At 42.0% G+C, this 18,114-nt stretch overlaps 1 protein-coding gene across 3 annotated transcripts in view; it reads left to right on the forward strand.

Moving 5' to 3' along the window:
* The window catches only part of rsrc1 (arginine/serine-rich coiled-coil 1), a 114,630-nt gene that overhangs the window by 34,470 nt on the left and 62,046 nt on the right, over positions 1-18,114 (forward strand). For all 3 annotated transcript variants that reach the window (XM_071495935.1, XM_071495937.1, XM_071495936.1), the window contains exon 5: positions 7,780-7,816. In XM_071495935.1, the coding sequence (XP_071352036.1) occupies positions 7,780-7,816 (37 nt within the window). The remainder of the gene's footprint in view (positions 1-7,779; positions 7,817-18,114) is intronic.

Consider the following 18,114-nt stretch of genomic DNA (forward strand, 5'->3'; position numbering starts at 1 on the left):
AAGAACCGTATAAATCCACATTTCTTTGTGCTGCAACTAATGATTAAATTCATTATTGATCAGTGTGTTGATTGTTCTTTTGATTAATCTGTGTCAAAAATATCGTGACTTTGGGCTCTTACAAGTTCTAATAGTTTTAATATGTTTTGTTTCGTCCATGTAAGTGTCCAAAACTCAAACTCAATGATCCAAAACTTAAAATTAAAATCATACACAAGACAAAAACCAGTAAATCCTCATGTTTGATGGGCGGGAACTAGCAAATATTTGACCTTTCTGCAAGATTAAACAACTTAAATGATGAACTGACTAATTGTTACCTTGGTACAGTTGCATGTAAGAACATGTTGTGAATACATGGCTCTTAATAACCTGTCTGTATGCACAAATACATGGGTTCCTGTATATGTGTACACACTTGTCTTCAGGTGTGTGTGTGTGTGTGTGTATTGTGTGCGCAGCCAGCCGGCAGCCAGATTGCTATTTCCCCCCTCTGCCCCTATAGAAAGGCCTGGGTATTCTCTGGATGAGGGTGTGATGTACAATTGAAGGGCAGGATTGAAACTGATTACCTTGTTAACTCCTGGCACCCACTGGCAGCTTGAAATAGACCTGAGCGCCAGGGCCTGATTTGCAAATGAATTACCTCTCGCCCGGCCCTCCCCTTCCCCTCCCCTCCACTCCCCCGTCTTCCTCCATCCCTCTCGTTCTTTCTCTGTTTTTTTTTTTTTTGTCCATTCGGTGCCAAGATCATCTTTTTATATTGTGCCATGACAGATGCTGGGCCGGGCTGCCATTGTTCCCCATCAGTTTTTCTGGGGCCTCGAGAAGCGCCAAAAGATTTCCACATGTGATTTTAACACAAGCGTCCCCCCTGCCGTACAGCCCAGTGCTTTATTCTTTGTGTACCAGTACTGCAATCTACAGAGTTTTGGAGCAGGCGGAAATGTTGGGGAGTATCATTGTTTCGGTCTCAATAATGGAGAGGCATTTCTCTGATTAGGAAAGGTTCTAATTGGGAGGTATGAAAAGGACTGCTGGCTATTGAAGAAACCGCGGGGAAATTGATTGCTCTCCATGTCTCCCTTTTGCTTTTTCTCTCTCCGTCTTTGTCCTGCTCTCCCTCTATGTAACACACTAAAAAGAAGTCAATTTTCTTTAAAACTTGGCTGCAGGATTTAATTCCCTTCAGCACCAAGTTGGTGTGTATAGGCTGAGAAGAGGGAGATATGGGCAGTCCTTTGGGAGACACGCTTGGTTTATGATGTTTTATGTGTTTGAATATACGTATGAGAGTCCTGAGCCCTGACTCAAAATGAGTTAAAGATGGTTCCGCAACCATGTCCTTCAGATGCTTGATTTCCTTTGTTTATAAATGTTTTTTCATATTCAGAAAGAGACTAACGGCATATTTTTGATGCCATGGTTTCACTCTAGTGTTGGAGAGCATTCAGATTTATACATTGTGTATTTTTAATAAAATAATATAGTCATGTTGCTTTGACTGGGACAGTTGTTCTTTTTTCAAGAGCTGTCATCACTACAAACAAACACTGATACATTCAGGCCACAGTGGTAGTTTGACTCTCCTCTATAACCCTTCCCTTCCTTATTCATAGCTGTCCTGACAAATTCTTGTTTATGATTTGAATTGTGCTTTTAATGGAGAGTGTATCATCCTGCTACCTTGGTTTTTCACTTAGCGCTGCACCTTGTTGTGATTCTGTTTGTCATTTCGTTTGGCAGTGATGCAACAATACATTGTATTATTGTTGATGGCGTTTGTTATTGTCATGTTTTGCTGAAGTTTGTTTAGAATAGCATCTCAAAATGTTTGCGTAGATTAAGTTTGGAGGTACTGCAAACACAGAAGGTTCAAAAGTGCTCATTAATGAAATGATGCTCTGTTGCAGAGTGACAAAAGTCCTGTTTTATAATGTGAATACTGATGATAATGTTAAATAATCATGCAACACAATCTGTTTAAGTAATACACATCAAGCACTTTCTTTCCATGTCCAGGTGTCAAACATGGACCACGTATGAACAGGTGTGTGTGTGTGTGTATGTGCCTGTGTGTGTTTATCAAAGGGAGCAGAAAGGCCAGGCATAAATCAGCTTCTTCCTTTCTTATTCCTCCTTTTCTGACTTTTTTATTGACTGCACTTAACCCTCCCTCAGAGAAACATAAAGTGCAGAATTTGTTAGCCCCGTTTTTAATGGACTGCTTTTCTCTACCATTTTGGGATTATGCTAAAGTACAGCCCCCTCCACTAGGAAGGGGGGCTGCTTGTGTACCTGCGTGTGTGTGTGTGCACATACTGAATTACATAGAAAGCATAGAAGCATAAGTCTGTGTTTTGTTCCCTCTTGTGTGTTCTGCATGGAAGAGTGACAGCCCCTGACTTACCCCTGCATTATCCCTTCTTGTGCGTGTGCGTGTGTGTGTGTGTGCGTGCGTGTGCGTGTGTCCCTTCAACCCTGCTCTTAGCTGTATAAAACCCTAAGAGGTAGCTCTGATAGTACACACACAAGAATACAATTTCAATTTCAATTGGCAGCCCTGTTAAAAAGGAGCTATGGAGATGGCAATCAGGCCTGCAGGAAAGCTGAGCTCCCTGTATGATTGTGTGTGTGTGTGTGTCTGTGTGTCTGTCCCCATCCTTCGACTGCTTAATATCAAGCTTTTCCCTTCTATTAGTTAAACAGGCAGATGTCACTGATGTGGACTGTGTGTTAGTGCATTGTGTGTTTTATTATTGTGCGTATTAGCGTGTGTGTTTGTTTGTGTGTGTGCGAGAGTGAGTATGCTTACTCTGGTGTCCCCATCACATCAGCTCTTTAATAAATATGCCTGCCATTCTATCAAACAACATATGAATGCTCAATGACACGCTTGACAAGGCATGCAACTGTGGCAAATGGGGTACACACACCCATATCCACACACACACGTACACACACTCTCTTATGAATGCTGTCTCTTTCAGAGCATTACAGTGTCCTGTCTCCCCTTTGCTGCTTCTCTTTTCTGCTCCTCTCCTCACTATCTGTGACTGATATCAGGTTGAGGGCTGAGAGGCTGCTGAAGGTCTAAATGTTATTTATGCCAAGTAAAAGAGATGGGTACACTTGAAGGAAAAAAAGTAGAGTAGTACTAACAACATGGTCATAGGTTTGTAATCTCTTCTTTGTAAAAAGTTATATGTGTTCCAGAATAATTTCCAGGTTAATCACTAATGATATTAAATAACTGTTAGTTGCAGTCCTTAATTCAGCAAATGGATTTTTAGTCAAACTTGTCAGCCTGCTACCATGACTGTCACATTTACAAGTGTGAACTTTTGCTATTTTTGTTGGTAAATTTCAAGCATGTGAGTGCGAAGTAGTGGACAGTGAAAGGGTTAAAGCTTCCACACACAGGACAGCAGGTCTGAGAGGTAATGCATGGCTGATGAGTGCTGGGCTAATGGGCAGCTCTGTCAGCTGGAAATCAAATGACTGCCTCTGCATGTTAAGTCCCTCTGTCGCCTCCATTGACTGACTAAAGATATTCATCTCGGCCGTGTCAAGGGGTGGCGGGAGAGGAGGAGAAAGAGGGGGGTTCAAGTAAAGAGAGAGAAAGAAAAAGAGAGGGGGTGAGGGAAAGAAGGGCAGGGCATCTTAGAAGAACCTGAAGACCTAATGCAATTATTAGAAACTTGACCACAAATGACAACTCATCTGGTGCTGGCTCTGTAATTAATTGTCTGCTAGCAGGGGCGCAGGGGTTTGGGAGGGTGAGTGGTGGGGAGGGCGGGGTTGGCGTGGGGTGAGGGAGAGAGCGGAGAGAAGGAGACGCAGGCGGGAGGTTGGGAGAGGGCAAAATGACAGGTGAGGGGAGACACAGGGAGAGAGATGAGGTAAGACGAGGCAACAGCTTAAAAATCCTCGTTAGAGTGCAAGAGACAGAAAAGGGTCTTGGACACAGTGAAACAGAACATGCACTGTGAGTGATGGAGGCAGAAAAAATTCTACGGAATAGACGACGAGAGGAAAAGAATGTGATTGAAGTGGATAAAAGAAGGAGAGAGGAGAGGGGAAAAAAAGGAGCTGGAATGAGAAAGCAGAAAAGTGCCGACAGTGTGATGGATCCAGCTACCATGTTAAATTGGTCAGTATTGACCTTGCCAGGGCTCAGTTTAACACTCACACTTGTTTGTCCAGTTTTACTTAATTGACCTCAGATAACTAATTGCCATTTCCTTGAAAAAAAAAGAAAAGTACATTACTCTTTCTCGTTCTGCTCCCCCCTCCCTCCCCCACCTCTTCATTTCCCTTTCCTCTGTTAGCCCCTCTGTCTTTCTGGCTTGCAGCTATTTCACAAGGAAAAAATAGGTAGTCCGCACACAAAATCTTACAAGTTTGCAAAACATTTAAGAATGCAACCTTAAGGATCTTTATCAGGCAAAATGTTGTGTCATTAAATCGTTGAGTGCTCACACTATTCACTGTGCAGACTGGCTCTCTTTTTCATTTACAATGCTGTTTGTCCTGCACTTGTATCCAACTGGGGTTGGATGTGCACAAATATCAGCCCTCTTTCCTTTTGTAGTTATTTCAAACCTGTTATTGTTTTTTTATTTTTCATATTTTTTTTAGAACAGGTGATGTTCATTCTGAAGACCAAGGTCCTCTATAATGCTGGTATTTGGTGACAGGCCCTGGTATTATTAATGTTATTAGTAACATCTGTTCTTTTCCTCCTGTAACAAGTCAGAATGTCTGCTGTGAAAAAGACCTGTTATACCAATATATTCCTACTTGAAGTGAATACCCAAATGGACAGACATTATATTCAACTGACAGACTTCTGTCTAAAGCGACTTGCATTTGTTGACTGGTTTGAGGTTCAGTTAGCAGGGCCCAGTCTCTCCACACCATTACAAAATGACTGTTGGCAAGCTGATTTTTATAGCTGCTGCAGGAAACAATAGCAGGTTTTTAGGCTGTATTCTAACTTACTTGCAAATGAATACATTAATATTCATACTGTATATATCGCACTAAGTAAGTTTTTAATGTGTTAAGTTCAGTTTCTTCATATATGTGATCAGTGACATGACTGCCATGCCTTCTCAACACGCCCAACCTGTCACAGTGTATCACAAATCACTGTCTGTGTGCTTCATTCCTGCCTTTCCATGTCGTCACCTCATCTCTCCTTCCATCACCCCCCCCCCCACCCCCCCCCCACCCCCCCACCCCCCCCACCCCCCACCCCCACCCGCTGCGTACCAGGCCTATAATGTGCTCCTATGGTTGTAGTAAGCAGGCCACAGTGTCTCTGAGGCCTTGTGCTACACCACCATTACTATCTGGCCTGCCTCCACTACAAATTGGATGAACAGGCACTGACACATTTTCAATATTATTACATTAAACCAAGTGGATTTTGATTGATAACCTAATATTGGCCTAATGCAAAACATCAATCATGGCAAGTATATTAATTATTTAATATTGTGGCGTAATTCAGAAATCGATGCTGCCTCTGCGTTGAAGGCACAGAGTATGGAGGGAGGGAGGGGAAGAGGGAGATAAGGAGAAAAGAAAAGCTCTGTCCCTGAAGACCTCAGCAGATTATATGATGTTTTGAAAGAGAGATGAGGATGTAAAATGGTGTGTGTGTGTGTGTGTGCGTGCGTGCGTGTGTGCGTGCGTGCGTGCGCGTGCGTGCGTGCGCGTGCGTGCGCGTGCGTATGTCAGCTGTGTGTGTCTAATGGATAGAGCAATCCCTTCGGCCCTGGTGCGGACAGTGCTGGACAGCTTGCCCTTGATGAAGTCCGGACAACAGATGAAAGAGTGGGAGAATAAATGCAAGTGAAGAGCTTAATAAAGGTTGAATCACAAAAATAAAAGACAGAAAAAAAGATGTGGTCATAAAAAGGGTGCGAGAGGAGAGAGGGGGATGAAAACAGTGAAGAGAAGAAATGGGCAGAGGAGGAGGGATCGAGCGGCGCGTCTCCCCTGTGTTAGATTGTTTCTCACTAATTGCGCTTCATTAGCGGATTACACACACTGTCACCACGGTAACAAATGTCTTGCTGTCTGGTTGCCGGGCTCCCATCATGTATAATGAATGTGGCGGGGTGTTTGTCAGAATGTAATGTAATTACAGCTAGATGAAGTTTGCCTTAAGTGGTTGACTTGTCTGCATGTGGCTCACTGACAGAGCACAGAATAAACAAGCAAACATCCTTTCTCCATCACTTTTTTCTTCTTAGATGTTGAAATGTTGATGATGTGGGAAAGTCTTAGGTTTGTGGTCACACTAGGTTTGGCCTGATGGATGGATGGATGGAGAGGGAGATGGATAGTGGAATGGAGGGAGAAGGGGGTGGAGGTTGGGATGGATTAGACAGTATGTAATTTTAGAGATGGTGTAGATTTACACTGTGATGCTGCTGGCTGCATTAGCAACTGAAGCCTGTCGATAAGCCTTCCTCCCTCTCAGCACACACACACACACACACACACACACACACACACACACACACACACACACACACACACACACACACAGTGAAACTCCATGGCCAGGGTGGAGTTGTCAGTAATGGGGGCCAGAGTTGGAATGGGGGGGGGGTACTGGGATCGGGGACGGGGGCTGTTTGTGTTCTCTTGATCTTTTGATTTCCACTGCTGCAAATTTGAAATGTGCCAAAATTGCATCTATTATTTACTGCCAATTTGCTCTTTTTAAAACCGACTGCTCCCCCCTCTCCGCCTCCACTTCCTCGGCTTGCCATTCTGCTGTTGCTACCCTGATAATCATACGCACATTTTTTATTAATTCACAGATAATAAGCTCCCACTTCTTTCTCTGTAGTTGGAAATTATTATTAGGTCTGCCAGCAGTGTGGCGACAGTATTAGTCCACCTCTGTCTGGTGTCGATGCAAACACACACAAACACATGCAGCACTTTGGTCTGAGAGATTAACAATTAAAATAATTCCTCACAAGTCTTTCTTTTTTCCTTTTGATTAACCAAAATCTTTCTGATGTCATTAAGATCAGTTTATCTAACAACCATTTCAGTCCTGCTTACTCGATAACTGAAACAGAAAAAGGGTTTGATTATGAAAACTGCCAACTTAATTCCAGCTAGAGCTGATTGGAACTATTAGTCAATTTATTTGTTAACAGAAGATTAATCTGCAACCATTTTGATAATCAGTTTAAGTTGTCTTTTAAGCAAAAATGGCAAAAAAAAAAAATACTGGTTTCAGTTCCTCAAATGTGAATATTTCTGATTTGCTTAGTTTTTTTATGAAAGTAAACTGTTTGCCAGGCACAACAGGACAGTTAAAGACATCAGCTTCGTCTCCAGAAACTTCTGATGGACATGTTTTACGATTTGCGGAAAATCTATGAACCAAACAATGTATTGAGTGATCGGGAAAATAATGGGGAGATTAATTAATAATAAAAAAAATTTGTTAGCTGCAGTACCAATCACAGCAAGTCAGAATTAGCCACAAGGAATGCTCCAGTCATATGTGTTAAAATATTCAGAAATGTTCATAAAGCACACTTGAATAGAGTTTGTTCTTCTGTCTCTCATGTATGTATTTCTGTGTGTGTGTGTGTGTGTGTGTGTGTGTGTGTGTGTGTTTGTTTCCCCCCCCCCCCAGTGGGTGTGTGTGTGTGTGTCTGCAAAAATGCTCTTTTTATTAAATGACATTTTGTGTTGGCACTTTATTTACAGTGGGGGAAATGTGTTGTTGTGTTGCAGGGACGCCGGGAACATCAAAGGCAGATTAGAACATCTGGTAAGTTCTATTCAACACCCCCCCCATTTATCTCCCCCCCCCCCCCCCCCCCCCCCCCCCACACACACACACACACACACACACACACACACACACACACACACTCTTTGATATCTGCATTCCTAATGAAACCTCCGGAATTGGAGCTGAATACCTGCAGCTAACAGGCAGGGAGAGAGACACAGAGAAAACAGCGATAGAGGGAGGGTAGTGTCTCCCCTAGGGCCTGGTCCAGCTTTTATATTAGTGTTTTATTTATCCCCAGTTCTGCCCAAACACACGCATACAGGTTCTCCCTCCTTCTTGCATGTAGTTGTGTATATTTGCGTGCAGGATTTTTGCATTCTTATGTACCTTTTTGCTTGTGGACATATGATAGGAGTTTTTTTTAATTAATTAATTTATTTATTTTTCAGACTATTGGACACACACACACACACACACACACACACATACACACACACACACGCACACACCCTCCCTCTTTACCTTTCCCTCTCCCTCCTCCTGTCAGCATGGGGCCTTTCCTCAGTCTTCTCCCATCTATGAATCGAGGGCCTGCTGGAAATGCTCTCGTGGGACAGCCCTGAAAATTTAATGGCCAACGTTTCCTGGATTTCTCTTGCTATTTGCTTTAATACGGGGTCAGAGTGCCGTGCAACAAAGTGAAGAGGTTCTCTCTTCTCTTTTTGGGTGGGAAGGAACCATGGTTTGATGTGCCCCATATTCCAGGGGATGAATTATAGACAGGGGTCAGTGAGGGTCCCGGCTCTCTGTGGATGTCACATGCCCTCCCTCCCTTGTCTCCTTGCATACTAAACTGCAGGTCCCAGCACCCTACGCAAATGACCCGCCGCCCCACCACGTGCTACGCAAATGACCCTGAATATGCCACACAAATGACTGACCCTGAAAATTCAAGCAGTTCTCGCTTAACTCTCCACTTCAGAAAGCTGCAGATCAGATAAAGTTAACCTCAGATTACAACATTGTCGTACAAACTCTGTCGCACAATTATTCCTTAATGTTGTTATTCAGTGTATTCAGAACACTGATTGAAGTGGGAATAGACAGAAGTGTGGAGTGTTTTTTCCTGTGTTTTGCTCACTGTTTACATCAGTACAGTTTCAGCCTGCGCTCAAAGTGCATTCATGCTGTTCTTACATCTTACAGTTATAATACAGTTATAAAATATCTATCTAAAGCATTGCTCTCTGGTTTGAGAACTAATGACATGAAGAGAAGCAGTAGTTAGGTGCACAGGTGTTTTTAAGGCTGTCTGCAAAACCACTCTCTCATTCACTGGTTCACTGCTTCCAAATAACAGATACTCTGTAGTGACTGGTAAATTGAGATTTCAGACACTCTTGGACCATAATCATTTTGCGTCATGTTGAATTATATATAGGACACAATATTGTAATGCTCTAGTTTGGGTTTGGAGATGACTGTGGGTGGGTCTGGAGGTGTGATGGATGTAGTACTCCATAAATGGTGGTGTGAATTATTCAAGAGAGGGTTACATACATAAACAGCATTAATCAATATATGTATGGGCAGTTATATCTTGGCAAACATTACATAGCCTCTGTGTCCTGCTGAGATGAGTCTTCTATTAAAGGTATGTGGAGGAAAATGAACTCACTTTAATAAGTGATACTCAGTAGACAGTGCAGACAGATTTTTCATATTTACACTTCTTGAACACCTGTGTTCACCTTGAACTGTATAACTGTGCATCATATCAAATAACAGTAGTACTGTAGAGGAATGTAAACTAGATTGTCTTTTACACAGTCATGTTCTACCAAGGATTGGTATTGCACACATGAGTGTGTTTGCGTTAAGGTTAGGTTTCCTGGCAGGGATTAGCGCAGCTAGTTTGCATGTGCATGTATTTTTTGTACGGTTTTTGCACTAAGTGGACCTATAGGGACAGATTATAGCACGTTTGTATTTGATTCTTAGTTACTGCTGTGTCTTTATACTCATCAGGATAGCTCAGGAGTTAAACATTACACATTTACACACACGCACAAACACACACTGGTATGTTTGCCAGTGCATTTTTTTTTTTTGTATGTCTCTGGGAATTTGAATACCTGAATACTGAATGTTTGAATTTATGGGTGTGTTTATGCTTATGGGGAGATTGCACCCCAGTAGTCAGTTGCCTGGGGAGTGCAAGATTCTGATTACGATTCGGGACAGAGAACTGTAAATAATGGAGCTCGTCTCCCTCTGAGTTGCAGGGCTGTTCGAAATCCTGTTTCCCTCTACACCTCACATATATTTCTGTAGATTTCTAAACAGGCATTTATGACTCCCTGTTGATGTACTGCTTTTAAGATTAGTGCATCAACCATAACGACACTTAACCATGGTGTCACCAGCTTGTACCTGGTCTCTATCAAGGAGTCACTTCTTATTTTTACAAATAATAATTACTTCCTGAATTACTTCCTAGTTTAAAGCATCAACAGTGGTTTTCAGTAACTGAAAACTGTTTACTCGTAACAAACAATTATAATCTGCCAAATTTTCACAAGACGTGACAATCAAGTGTCTGTTCAAATTATTTTGGTGCTTGATTTTTCATGATGAACACTAACATTACCTCCTCCTGTTAACTTAACTGAATGAGTGAATGACTGGCACACTAATTGGGTGGGCAATTAAGATTTATGTGGTCTGAGGTTTGTTTTATTGTTCATGTTTGTTTTGTGTTCGTATTTCAGCAGATTGACTGAATCATACGATCAGTAGCAATGCAGAGAGAAAGACTGAAGTTAATTGCTCCCAGTGCTCCGCGTTAGTTTCGGCTTTTTTTATGTGCACACGCACATACACGTCTAAGCAGGCACTCATGAACACACATACACAGGCGCCCTAGTTTGAATTGGACAATTCCTTTCTCTGGGAGAAATAGAGCGATGGTGAGAGAGGTGGCCTACAGCAGCTAATCAGTCCAGATGCACAGCTTCTTAGAGCGAAGTAGAAGAAAGCCAGCAGCTTAATCAATACTTGAAGAATCAGCCTCATCAGGATTATTGGCTCAACCACCACCACACACACACTCTCCGGGGAAGGATAGAAGAAGCGAGGGGTAGAGGAAGAACATGGGAGAGAGGGGGATACTTTGTCGGTCTGGAGATGGGAGTTCGAATAGGACATGATGTTAGAGGGCAGGAAGGGCTGGTTCAGAGGTTAGTCTAAGGTTACAGGTTTAGTTGAGGTCATTTTTACAGAAAATGGAAGTGGGAGTTATGATTTGTCAGTGAATGGTATGCAGTTTTTTTGTCTTTCTGATACAGTGGAGATGTTTTATAAAGCATTAATAAGGTCCATTGAAAATAGAATAATTCTGCTTTTAAATTCATTATCAATTAAACAGCCACATTGTTTAAATGGAATTGTTTTTGTTTTTGTTTTTTTTAAAGTGAACTGCCAACTTTACCTCTGCAAAGTTGGCAAAACTCTCAAGTTGACCCATATTGTCTTAATGGTCTTGACATGTGCAAAAAAAGAAAAAAAAAAAGACTAAATTTTAGGTTCCTCACTGAGGAATCTAAAACTCTACAGCATGTTTTGAAGCAAGTAGGTTCAAAAGCATGAAGGAAAATTAGCTTTTACAATATTAGCAGGTGAGGCAGCATTGACTTTTCTTTTCTCCCTTTGATTTTGCTCTTGGGGTAAAGCTGCCCTCTACTCCTCATTTCATTGAAAAAAATATTGTACAGCAGCAACAATTTATTCATGAAAAGATTCTTTGTATTACTTGGAAGCTTGTTTGTCTTTTCTGAAAAGGCAGCGTTGGAAGTTGGGGGTTACTTAAGCTGATGCGCCATCAGACTGCTGTGCACATGGCTCGCTTCGGGGACGGGTGATGTCTTCTGAGTGTCCCATGGAGAGTTGAAGAGTTTACTGAGGCAAATAGCTTGGTTGGCCGACTGACAGATAGGGACCAACAGCTGTAGTCAGGACGGCAGACTCGCACCAAGAATGTGACGGACCCAGCATCACTGAATATGGCAGTGAGATGACCTCGAGCTGTCTCAGTGTAAAATACAAGAGGATGAGGAGAGTTCAGTTTCTTTTTCCCCATTCTGCCATTGTCTGTGTTGTCAAACTTTAATTGTTTCATCAAACACCGTCTTTATCTCTCTATGTATCTCTTTCTCTTTCTTTGTATTTCTTTGTCTCAGTCTGTCTCTCTTCCTCTCTAATATGACTGTAGAGGATAAGGAGGTAAAGAAGCCCGGAGAGAGAGATTCTGGACAGATAAAGGAAGGGGGGGCGGTGTTGATAATCGGCAAACAGATTTCCATGCTTATTACACTAATGATTTCATGATATTTGATGTGGCAGCGGGGGTTGGGATGATGTGGAAGCATAGATGGAGGGGAGGGGGTCTCCTCTCTCTCTCATCTCGACGGCGCAGCTAAATGATGGAGTAATTTAAGTGACCTCTGACTTGGGGCAGGCCCAGGCGTAATTGCATGTCATTCTGGCATGGGAAGGGGGGGGGGGGGGGCTTCCCCATCCACACCCCTTTCTTGCATATCACTTGTTTTTCTGTGTCTCCTTTTCATGTGTCCCCATCACTGTCTTTCTCTCCATCTTGTTGCCTGTCTCACTGTGGCTCACTCCCCGAGCCTTTCCCAAAAAAAACAAAAAAAAAAACAACACACCCCGCAAACAAAAGAAAGATTGCATTAATTTTCAAATGATGATATTACATTAAGCACAGAGATCTCATATATCAAAACGTGAGAACTACTCCCTTACTGTATGTGCTTCATCTTAATGGTATCGCTGGATGTCAAGGGCATGGAGGAAATTAAATCGGAAAGTGCAGATAGACCAAAGAAGATATTATCTCTGGATGATTGCAGTTTTGATAGGTATTCCAGTGAATTTCATTTTCTCCGGATGGGGAGAAGATGAGTTAGCCTGCACATTTGCTCATTTTTCTTCTACATGATTTATGTGAGTTGAGTATAAAACTCTCTCCTCCTTCCCCCTTCACCCCCAATGCCTCCCCCCTTTATCGGCAACACATACATGCATGTGCGCACACACGCACACACACACACACACACACACACACAGACACACACGCACATGGGGTTGTAAATTACTGCCTTTGAGTTGTATCTTGGCTGGGGCAGTTTACGTGAGTGTATGTATGCCTACTTTTTGTATGGTTGTAGGTGGGCAAACCGCAGTGCATGGGGTTTTGTGTATTTGTGTGCACGTGCATGTTTAGTCTGTGTGTTTGTACTTGTGTGTCTGTACGAATACACGCGCCCGAGATAGCAGCAGAGCCATCAGCGGGAATGATTCCAGGGAGACGGGGGAGTGTCATTACTCAGACTTGTTTACATTCTAAATACGTAATGAAATCTTGTTGGTAATAATGACGGGAATAAAAGTTTGGGAAATTGTAAAAGTGGTGAAGTTTGAGAAATGAGCCCCGGCCTGTGAAATAGCATTTGGGGGCAGGAAACGACATTATTATGCAGTGCTCCTGCCTGCCTGAGACATGAAGATGAACTGCTGGCGGGCCATAAAATGCTGTTAGCCCTAGCCTGAAGTATGGCACATTGTAAAAGAGCCCTGATCCCATATTGCCATTATATATAAAAGTATAGCCATACACAACATTATTTTTCATATAAGATGAGCTTAGATGCAGTGGCCCAGGCCCCCCAAATACAAACACTGATAGGCAGATTTTTTTTCCTCCTTATAAAATATATAAATAAACATATTGCCATGGAACCCATCTCTGCCCTGATCTTATAGACCTCGATATTAAAAACAGAAATATTGCATTTTCTAGGGGCTCTGTTTTCCCCTGTCCTCTTTTGGGTATGGGATATATCTGTGTGTTTGTTTGTGGGGCGGTGGGAGGGAGGGGGCGAGGAAGAGGAGGAGATGCAGAGGAAGCCTGAGCGAAATGCAACAAATGAAAGAAAATGGAAACAGATGAAGACTTTAAAAATATAATGAGATGAATATTGAGCATATCAACTCCAGCATAAAGAGAGTTTGTTGAGGTGGGCGGTGTGTGTGTGTGTGTGTATATTGAAACTGTTTATTGACAGATAATAATGGTTACAGTGGTGCAATTAAGATTTATGTCACAATGGATGGACTGATGATATCACTGATGTCCCACTGTTTTCTCAAGATGATTTTTTTTAAAGACATTTGAAACTGTCAAGTGAGTTTATCCAGAGTCTTTACTTTTTCAGTAGCATATGGGGAGCAGGAAAAAAGGGGATAACCAGGATGTTGCTACTTTTAACTGAATTCCTTCATGCAGGTTTTCAAACATCTGTTTTATATATTATAAACCTTGCAAGTGCATTTATATATAAATGCACTTGCAAGGTTTTGGGAAGCTGACTCTTCAGTAAGTTTGAGTGTGTGTGTGAGAGTGTGTAGACACATAGACAGAAGCTAAGAGGACATAGACAAAGGCACCAGTTTGTCTGGATGTTTTTTCATCCTAACACTTGGGCATACACCTTTTTTGAGAGATTGTATATAATTTGTCTTATCTCTGCACTAAGGAAATTAGAACTTGAAGTGGCTTTAAAACTAATAATGTTCAGTGATTTGTTGCTAAGTTTGTCAAAATTATGTAAGAGATAAAAGGACACAAAAGAATTTTTGTTATTGAGTACCTGGGACTACCTTCTCTATTGTAAGTTGACATTAACTTGGAGGGTTATAAAGGACTGTGAACAGGTAAATCACTTGTGGTTGCTCAGCTGGTGTAACTATATTTATATTTAAATATATTTAATAATACTTTTTTATTATTAATGAGTGAAACCTAATAAATCGATAATACTGTCAGTTTTGTTCTTATGTTGCCACTTTCAGTATTAATCTTCCAAAAACTTTGAACTGGATCTTTTTAGTCTTTCTCTTGAAATTGCTTTGTACATAGTGACATATACGTCTTGTGTTCTGCTGAGTTGTGGAGTTGTAGTAGAGATGAGATGAGCTCCACCGGCTGCTGCTCCTCGGAGCTGCTGGGTGATGATGGTTTACCGTGTCTGCCGACTCCAGAGCTCAACTAATCATCAGGAAGACCAGCCGTGCGTTACTCTCTCTCTGACCTACAGTCTCTATCTACCTCTTCATTGCTTCATTGTCCCACCCTCTCCCCTTGGTCTCCCCACTTTGTCAGTTTTGGTTCATTACTCAGTTGACCTAATAGAGTGACTTGAACTGACTATGTTTATTATGATCAAATGAAATGAATGGATAGACAGATTTTGTCGAGAGAGGATGACTGACAGTAACAGTGAGTTAAAGCAGAGACGTGTGTCCATGTGTTGCTATTCAACATTGCTCTTGTACTTTCTTTAAGTCTTTGTAGCAGTGGAGCAGTGGAGTTTTATTCTTGTCTGTTTATCTCCTGTCTGCTCCTGGTCAGTCATAAATTGACTCTTGTTGTTGTGTGGTCTGATAGACAGAGAGTAAATCACATGGTAAGACAGTACCAACCATCTGACCACAGTCTGGCCAGAGATGGTCTATCTGACCTTTGTTCAGCCTCTGGGTGTCTGCTCTAACAGGCATTAATTCATCTGCTGACCCACCATACTTTGCCTTGTCTGGTTGGCCTCAGGCCTAATAATGATAATAATAGCCCCTTGAACCAGAGCATGACTAGAAATAGATCAAATTGGCTGCTAGCAGTGGCTCATTATACTCAGTGCAGCATTGTTTTTACCAAGTGGGGTGAGGGTTATTTATTTTTCTAATGGGACATGTTTATTTTTGACTAATGGGACAGGCGCTGGGCGCTTAGGCTCAGTTAAGCATGTCTCAGTGTGTCTGTCATCGCTGTGGTGAGGTAAGAAAACAAGCTGGAGGCCTACTGTGAGCGTACTGGACTTCCTGTCACATTTAGGGCAAGAGTTAGCCTGAGTCAAGCGGGTGTGGGTATCAGTTCTTGGCAACAATAGCCCAGTAATAGTAGATTCGTTTATGACAGCTACTTGAAAAGGAGGATGTTTATGAAAGGGTGTTCCTTTACACCTCGGGAGAGAGAGAGGAAAAATACCTGCACCTGCACCATACATGAATGACTGGGTTTCATAAACACACATAGAACATTGAGACAGAGTTCCTGCTCTTATCGAGTGTTTCAGCCCTAAGGCTCAGAAGACAGATATCTCAAAGCCACACTGAAATACTAATTGCTAGATATTCCAACAGGGGGCAACATGTAAGCCGTTGGTATGCTCCAGCAGAGGTGCTGGTCAGATGGTGGCAGGGTAAGCGAGGATAGGAAAGTAGGCAGAGTTTGGATTTCTTTCTCAACCTCTGTACAACTAAGGGCAACACGGCCATTACTTAGTTAGGAAACCAGGTGGTCGATTAATCGTTGGGTTTGTAATGCCTCTTCTTGTTTACATGTGTTAGTGTCCTTGAGCGAGACGCTGAACCCAGAACTACTCTCAATGAGCAGGCTAACACCTTGCACAGCAGCTCAGCATCTATCACTGTGTGTGTGTGTGTGTGTGTGTGTGTGTGCGTGTGTATGCGTGCGTGCGTGCGTGCGTGCGTGCGTGCGTGCGTGCGTGCGTACGTGCGTGCATGCATGGGTGAAGGAGAGAAGCAGTTACTGTGGTACTATTAACCTGAGAACAGAAAAAGTACAAATACAGTCCTTTTACTATATGAATGGCTCTGTAACAACGAACCATTTAACAATAAAAGTCTAAACATTTCTGCTTTATAAAACCTATTCTCCTGATGGTTATGTCTGATCCTAACTGTCTCTGGTCCTCTCTATTTCCATATTCCTCTTCATCATCATCTTTTAATTTCTTCCTCATCTTCCCTCTATTTGTCTGCCATCTTTCCTGAGCTCTGAAGAAAACAAAAGCAACTTTGTGTCTGTCTTGTCTTTTGTCCCCCTCCGCCTGTTTCCCCATTTCTACACGGTGTGATAATCTAAAGCCCCTGTAAGGAAAGCACTGCTTATTTCCAACACACATTCCCACTTTACTCCATCCAAACACACACACACACACACACACACACACACACACACACACACACACACACACACACACAGAGAGAGAGTCCTCCTCCTGTTTTCTCATGTTTGTTTGTGTGTGTCGAAAAGGCACGGTTCTAATTGTGGGGCGAAGCCACTTCAGATGCAGTGGGCGCCTCTCTCCCAGTGGGGGGAACACAGATCTGCCTCTGGGGAGCACAATTAATGCCTTTTTATTGTTTACTAATGAATTACACACAGAGGAAGCGGGCATGCATGTGCAAATTAGAGTGAAAAATAGAGAGTTTGTTGGGAAGCAAAAACATGAAATGTCGTTTGTACTTGTGTCTGGGTTGTGTGTCATTATGTTTGCTTAGTTGTGAGCTGACTTGTGAGTACTTTTTACATTACTTGTGTTGATAATTAGATATTAATTAACCTGTGTCAGCGTCCATTTAGTTCTGTAGGCAGGAAGTGCTCACTTGTCTTGCTTTTTATCTGTTTCTCTCAAGATTTGTAACGATTAGTTGATTAATCAGTTAATTGATTGACAGAACATTGACAACTATTTCAATCATGAAATAGTTCTGTTAGGCATTATCTAAGAAAAAATACCAAATGATCAGTGTAGTAAACTCAATATGTTTTTGGACCATTAGTCTGTCAAAAAAAAAATTTGCTGGGTCGTTGCAAATTTTAACAGGATTTTTCACAATTTTCTGATATTTCATAAATGGGGATTAATCGATTAGTTGAAAAAATGATCTACAGATTAATCGATAATGAAATTCAATGCAGAATCACTCACTGCAAAAAACTGCTGTGATAGTCTCCACAAAAATGTCGCTCCAATCCTTGATTCTAAGGCAGGTGTTTTTCCATGTACTCTGACATCACTGATTAGTGTTGTAACAAAAGCAATTTGCTTGAAAGTTTTAACAGCAACAGACAAAGCAGCAGCAGTATCCTGTCTTGTGATTCAGTGTCTTGTTACACTCAAAGAGCTGGGAGCACTCTTTGTGTGTGTGTGTGTGTGCATTTAGGATGCACGGCCTTACGAATGCCTCAAGGCCAATGTAAACAAATGCTAATGTAATTATTGAGGGGGCGTCATAATAAACTGTAACTAAGATGATTGCGCAGCACACACAGGTTAGTTAAGCTGTGATGCGTTATTGCTTTCAGTGACTCGTACCAAGACTGATTTCCCTGTCGTTCTAATTGTTCAGCAGGCTAAGCCGTGCACCATTTAAATGGGTTCAAATCC

The sequence above is a fragment of the Trachinotus anak genome, unplaced genomic scaffold, assembly GCF_046630095.1.
Source record: "Trachinotus anak isolate AG129_WGS33_773 ecotype Australia unplaced genomic scaffold, CSIRO_AGI_Tana_v1 ptg000014l, whole genome shotgun sequence".
Taxonomy (NCBI): Eukaryota; Metazoa; Chordata; class Actinopteri; order Carangiformes; family Carangidae; genus Trachinotus; species Trachinotus anak.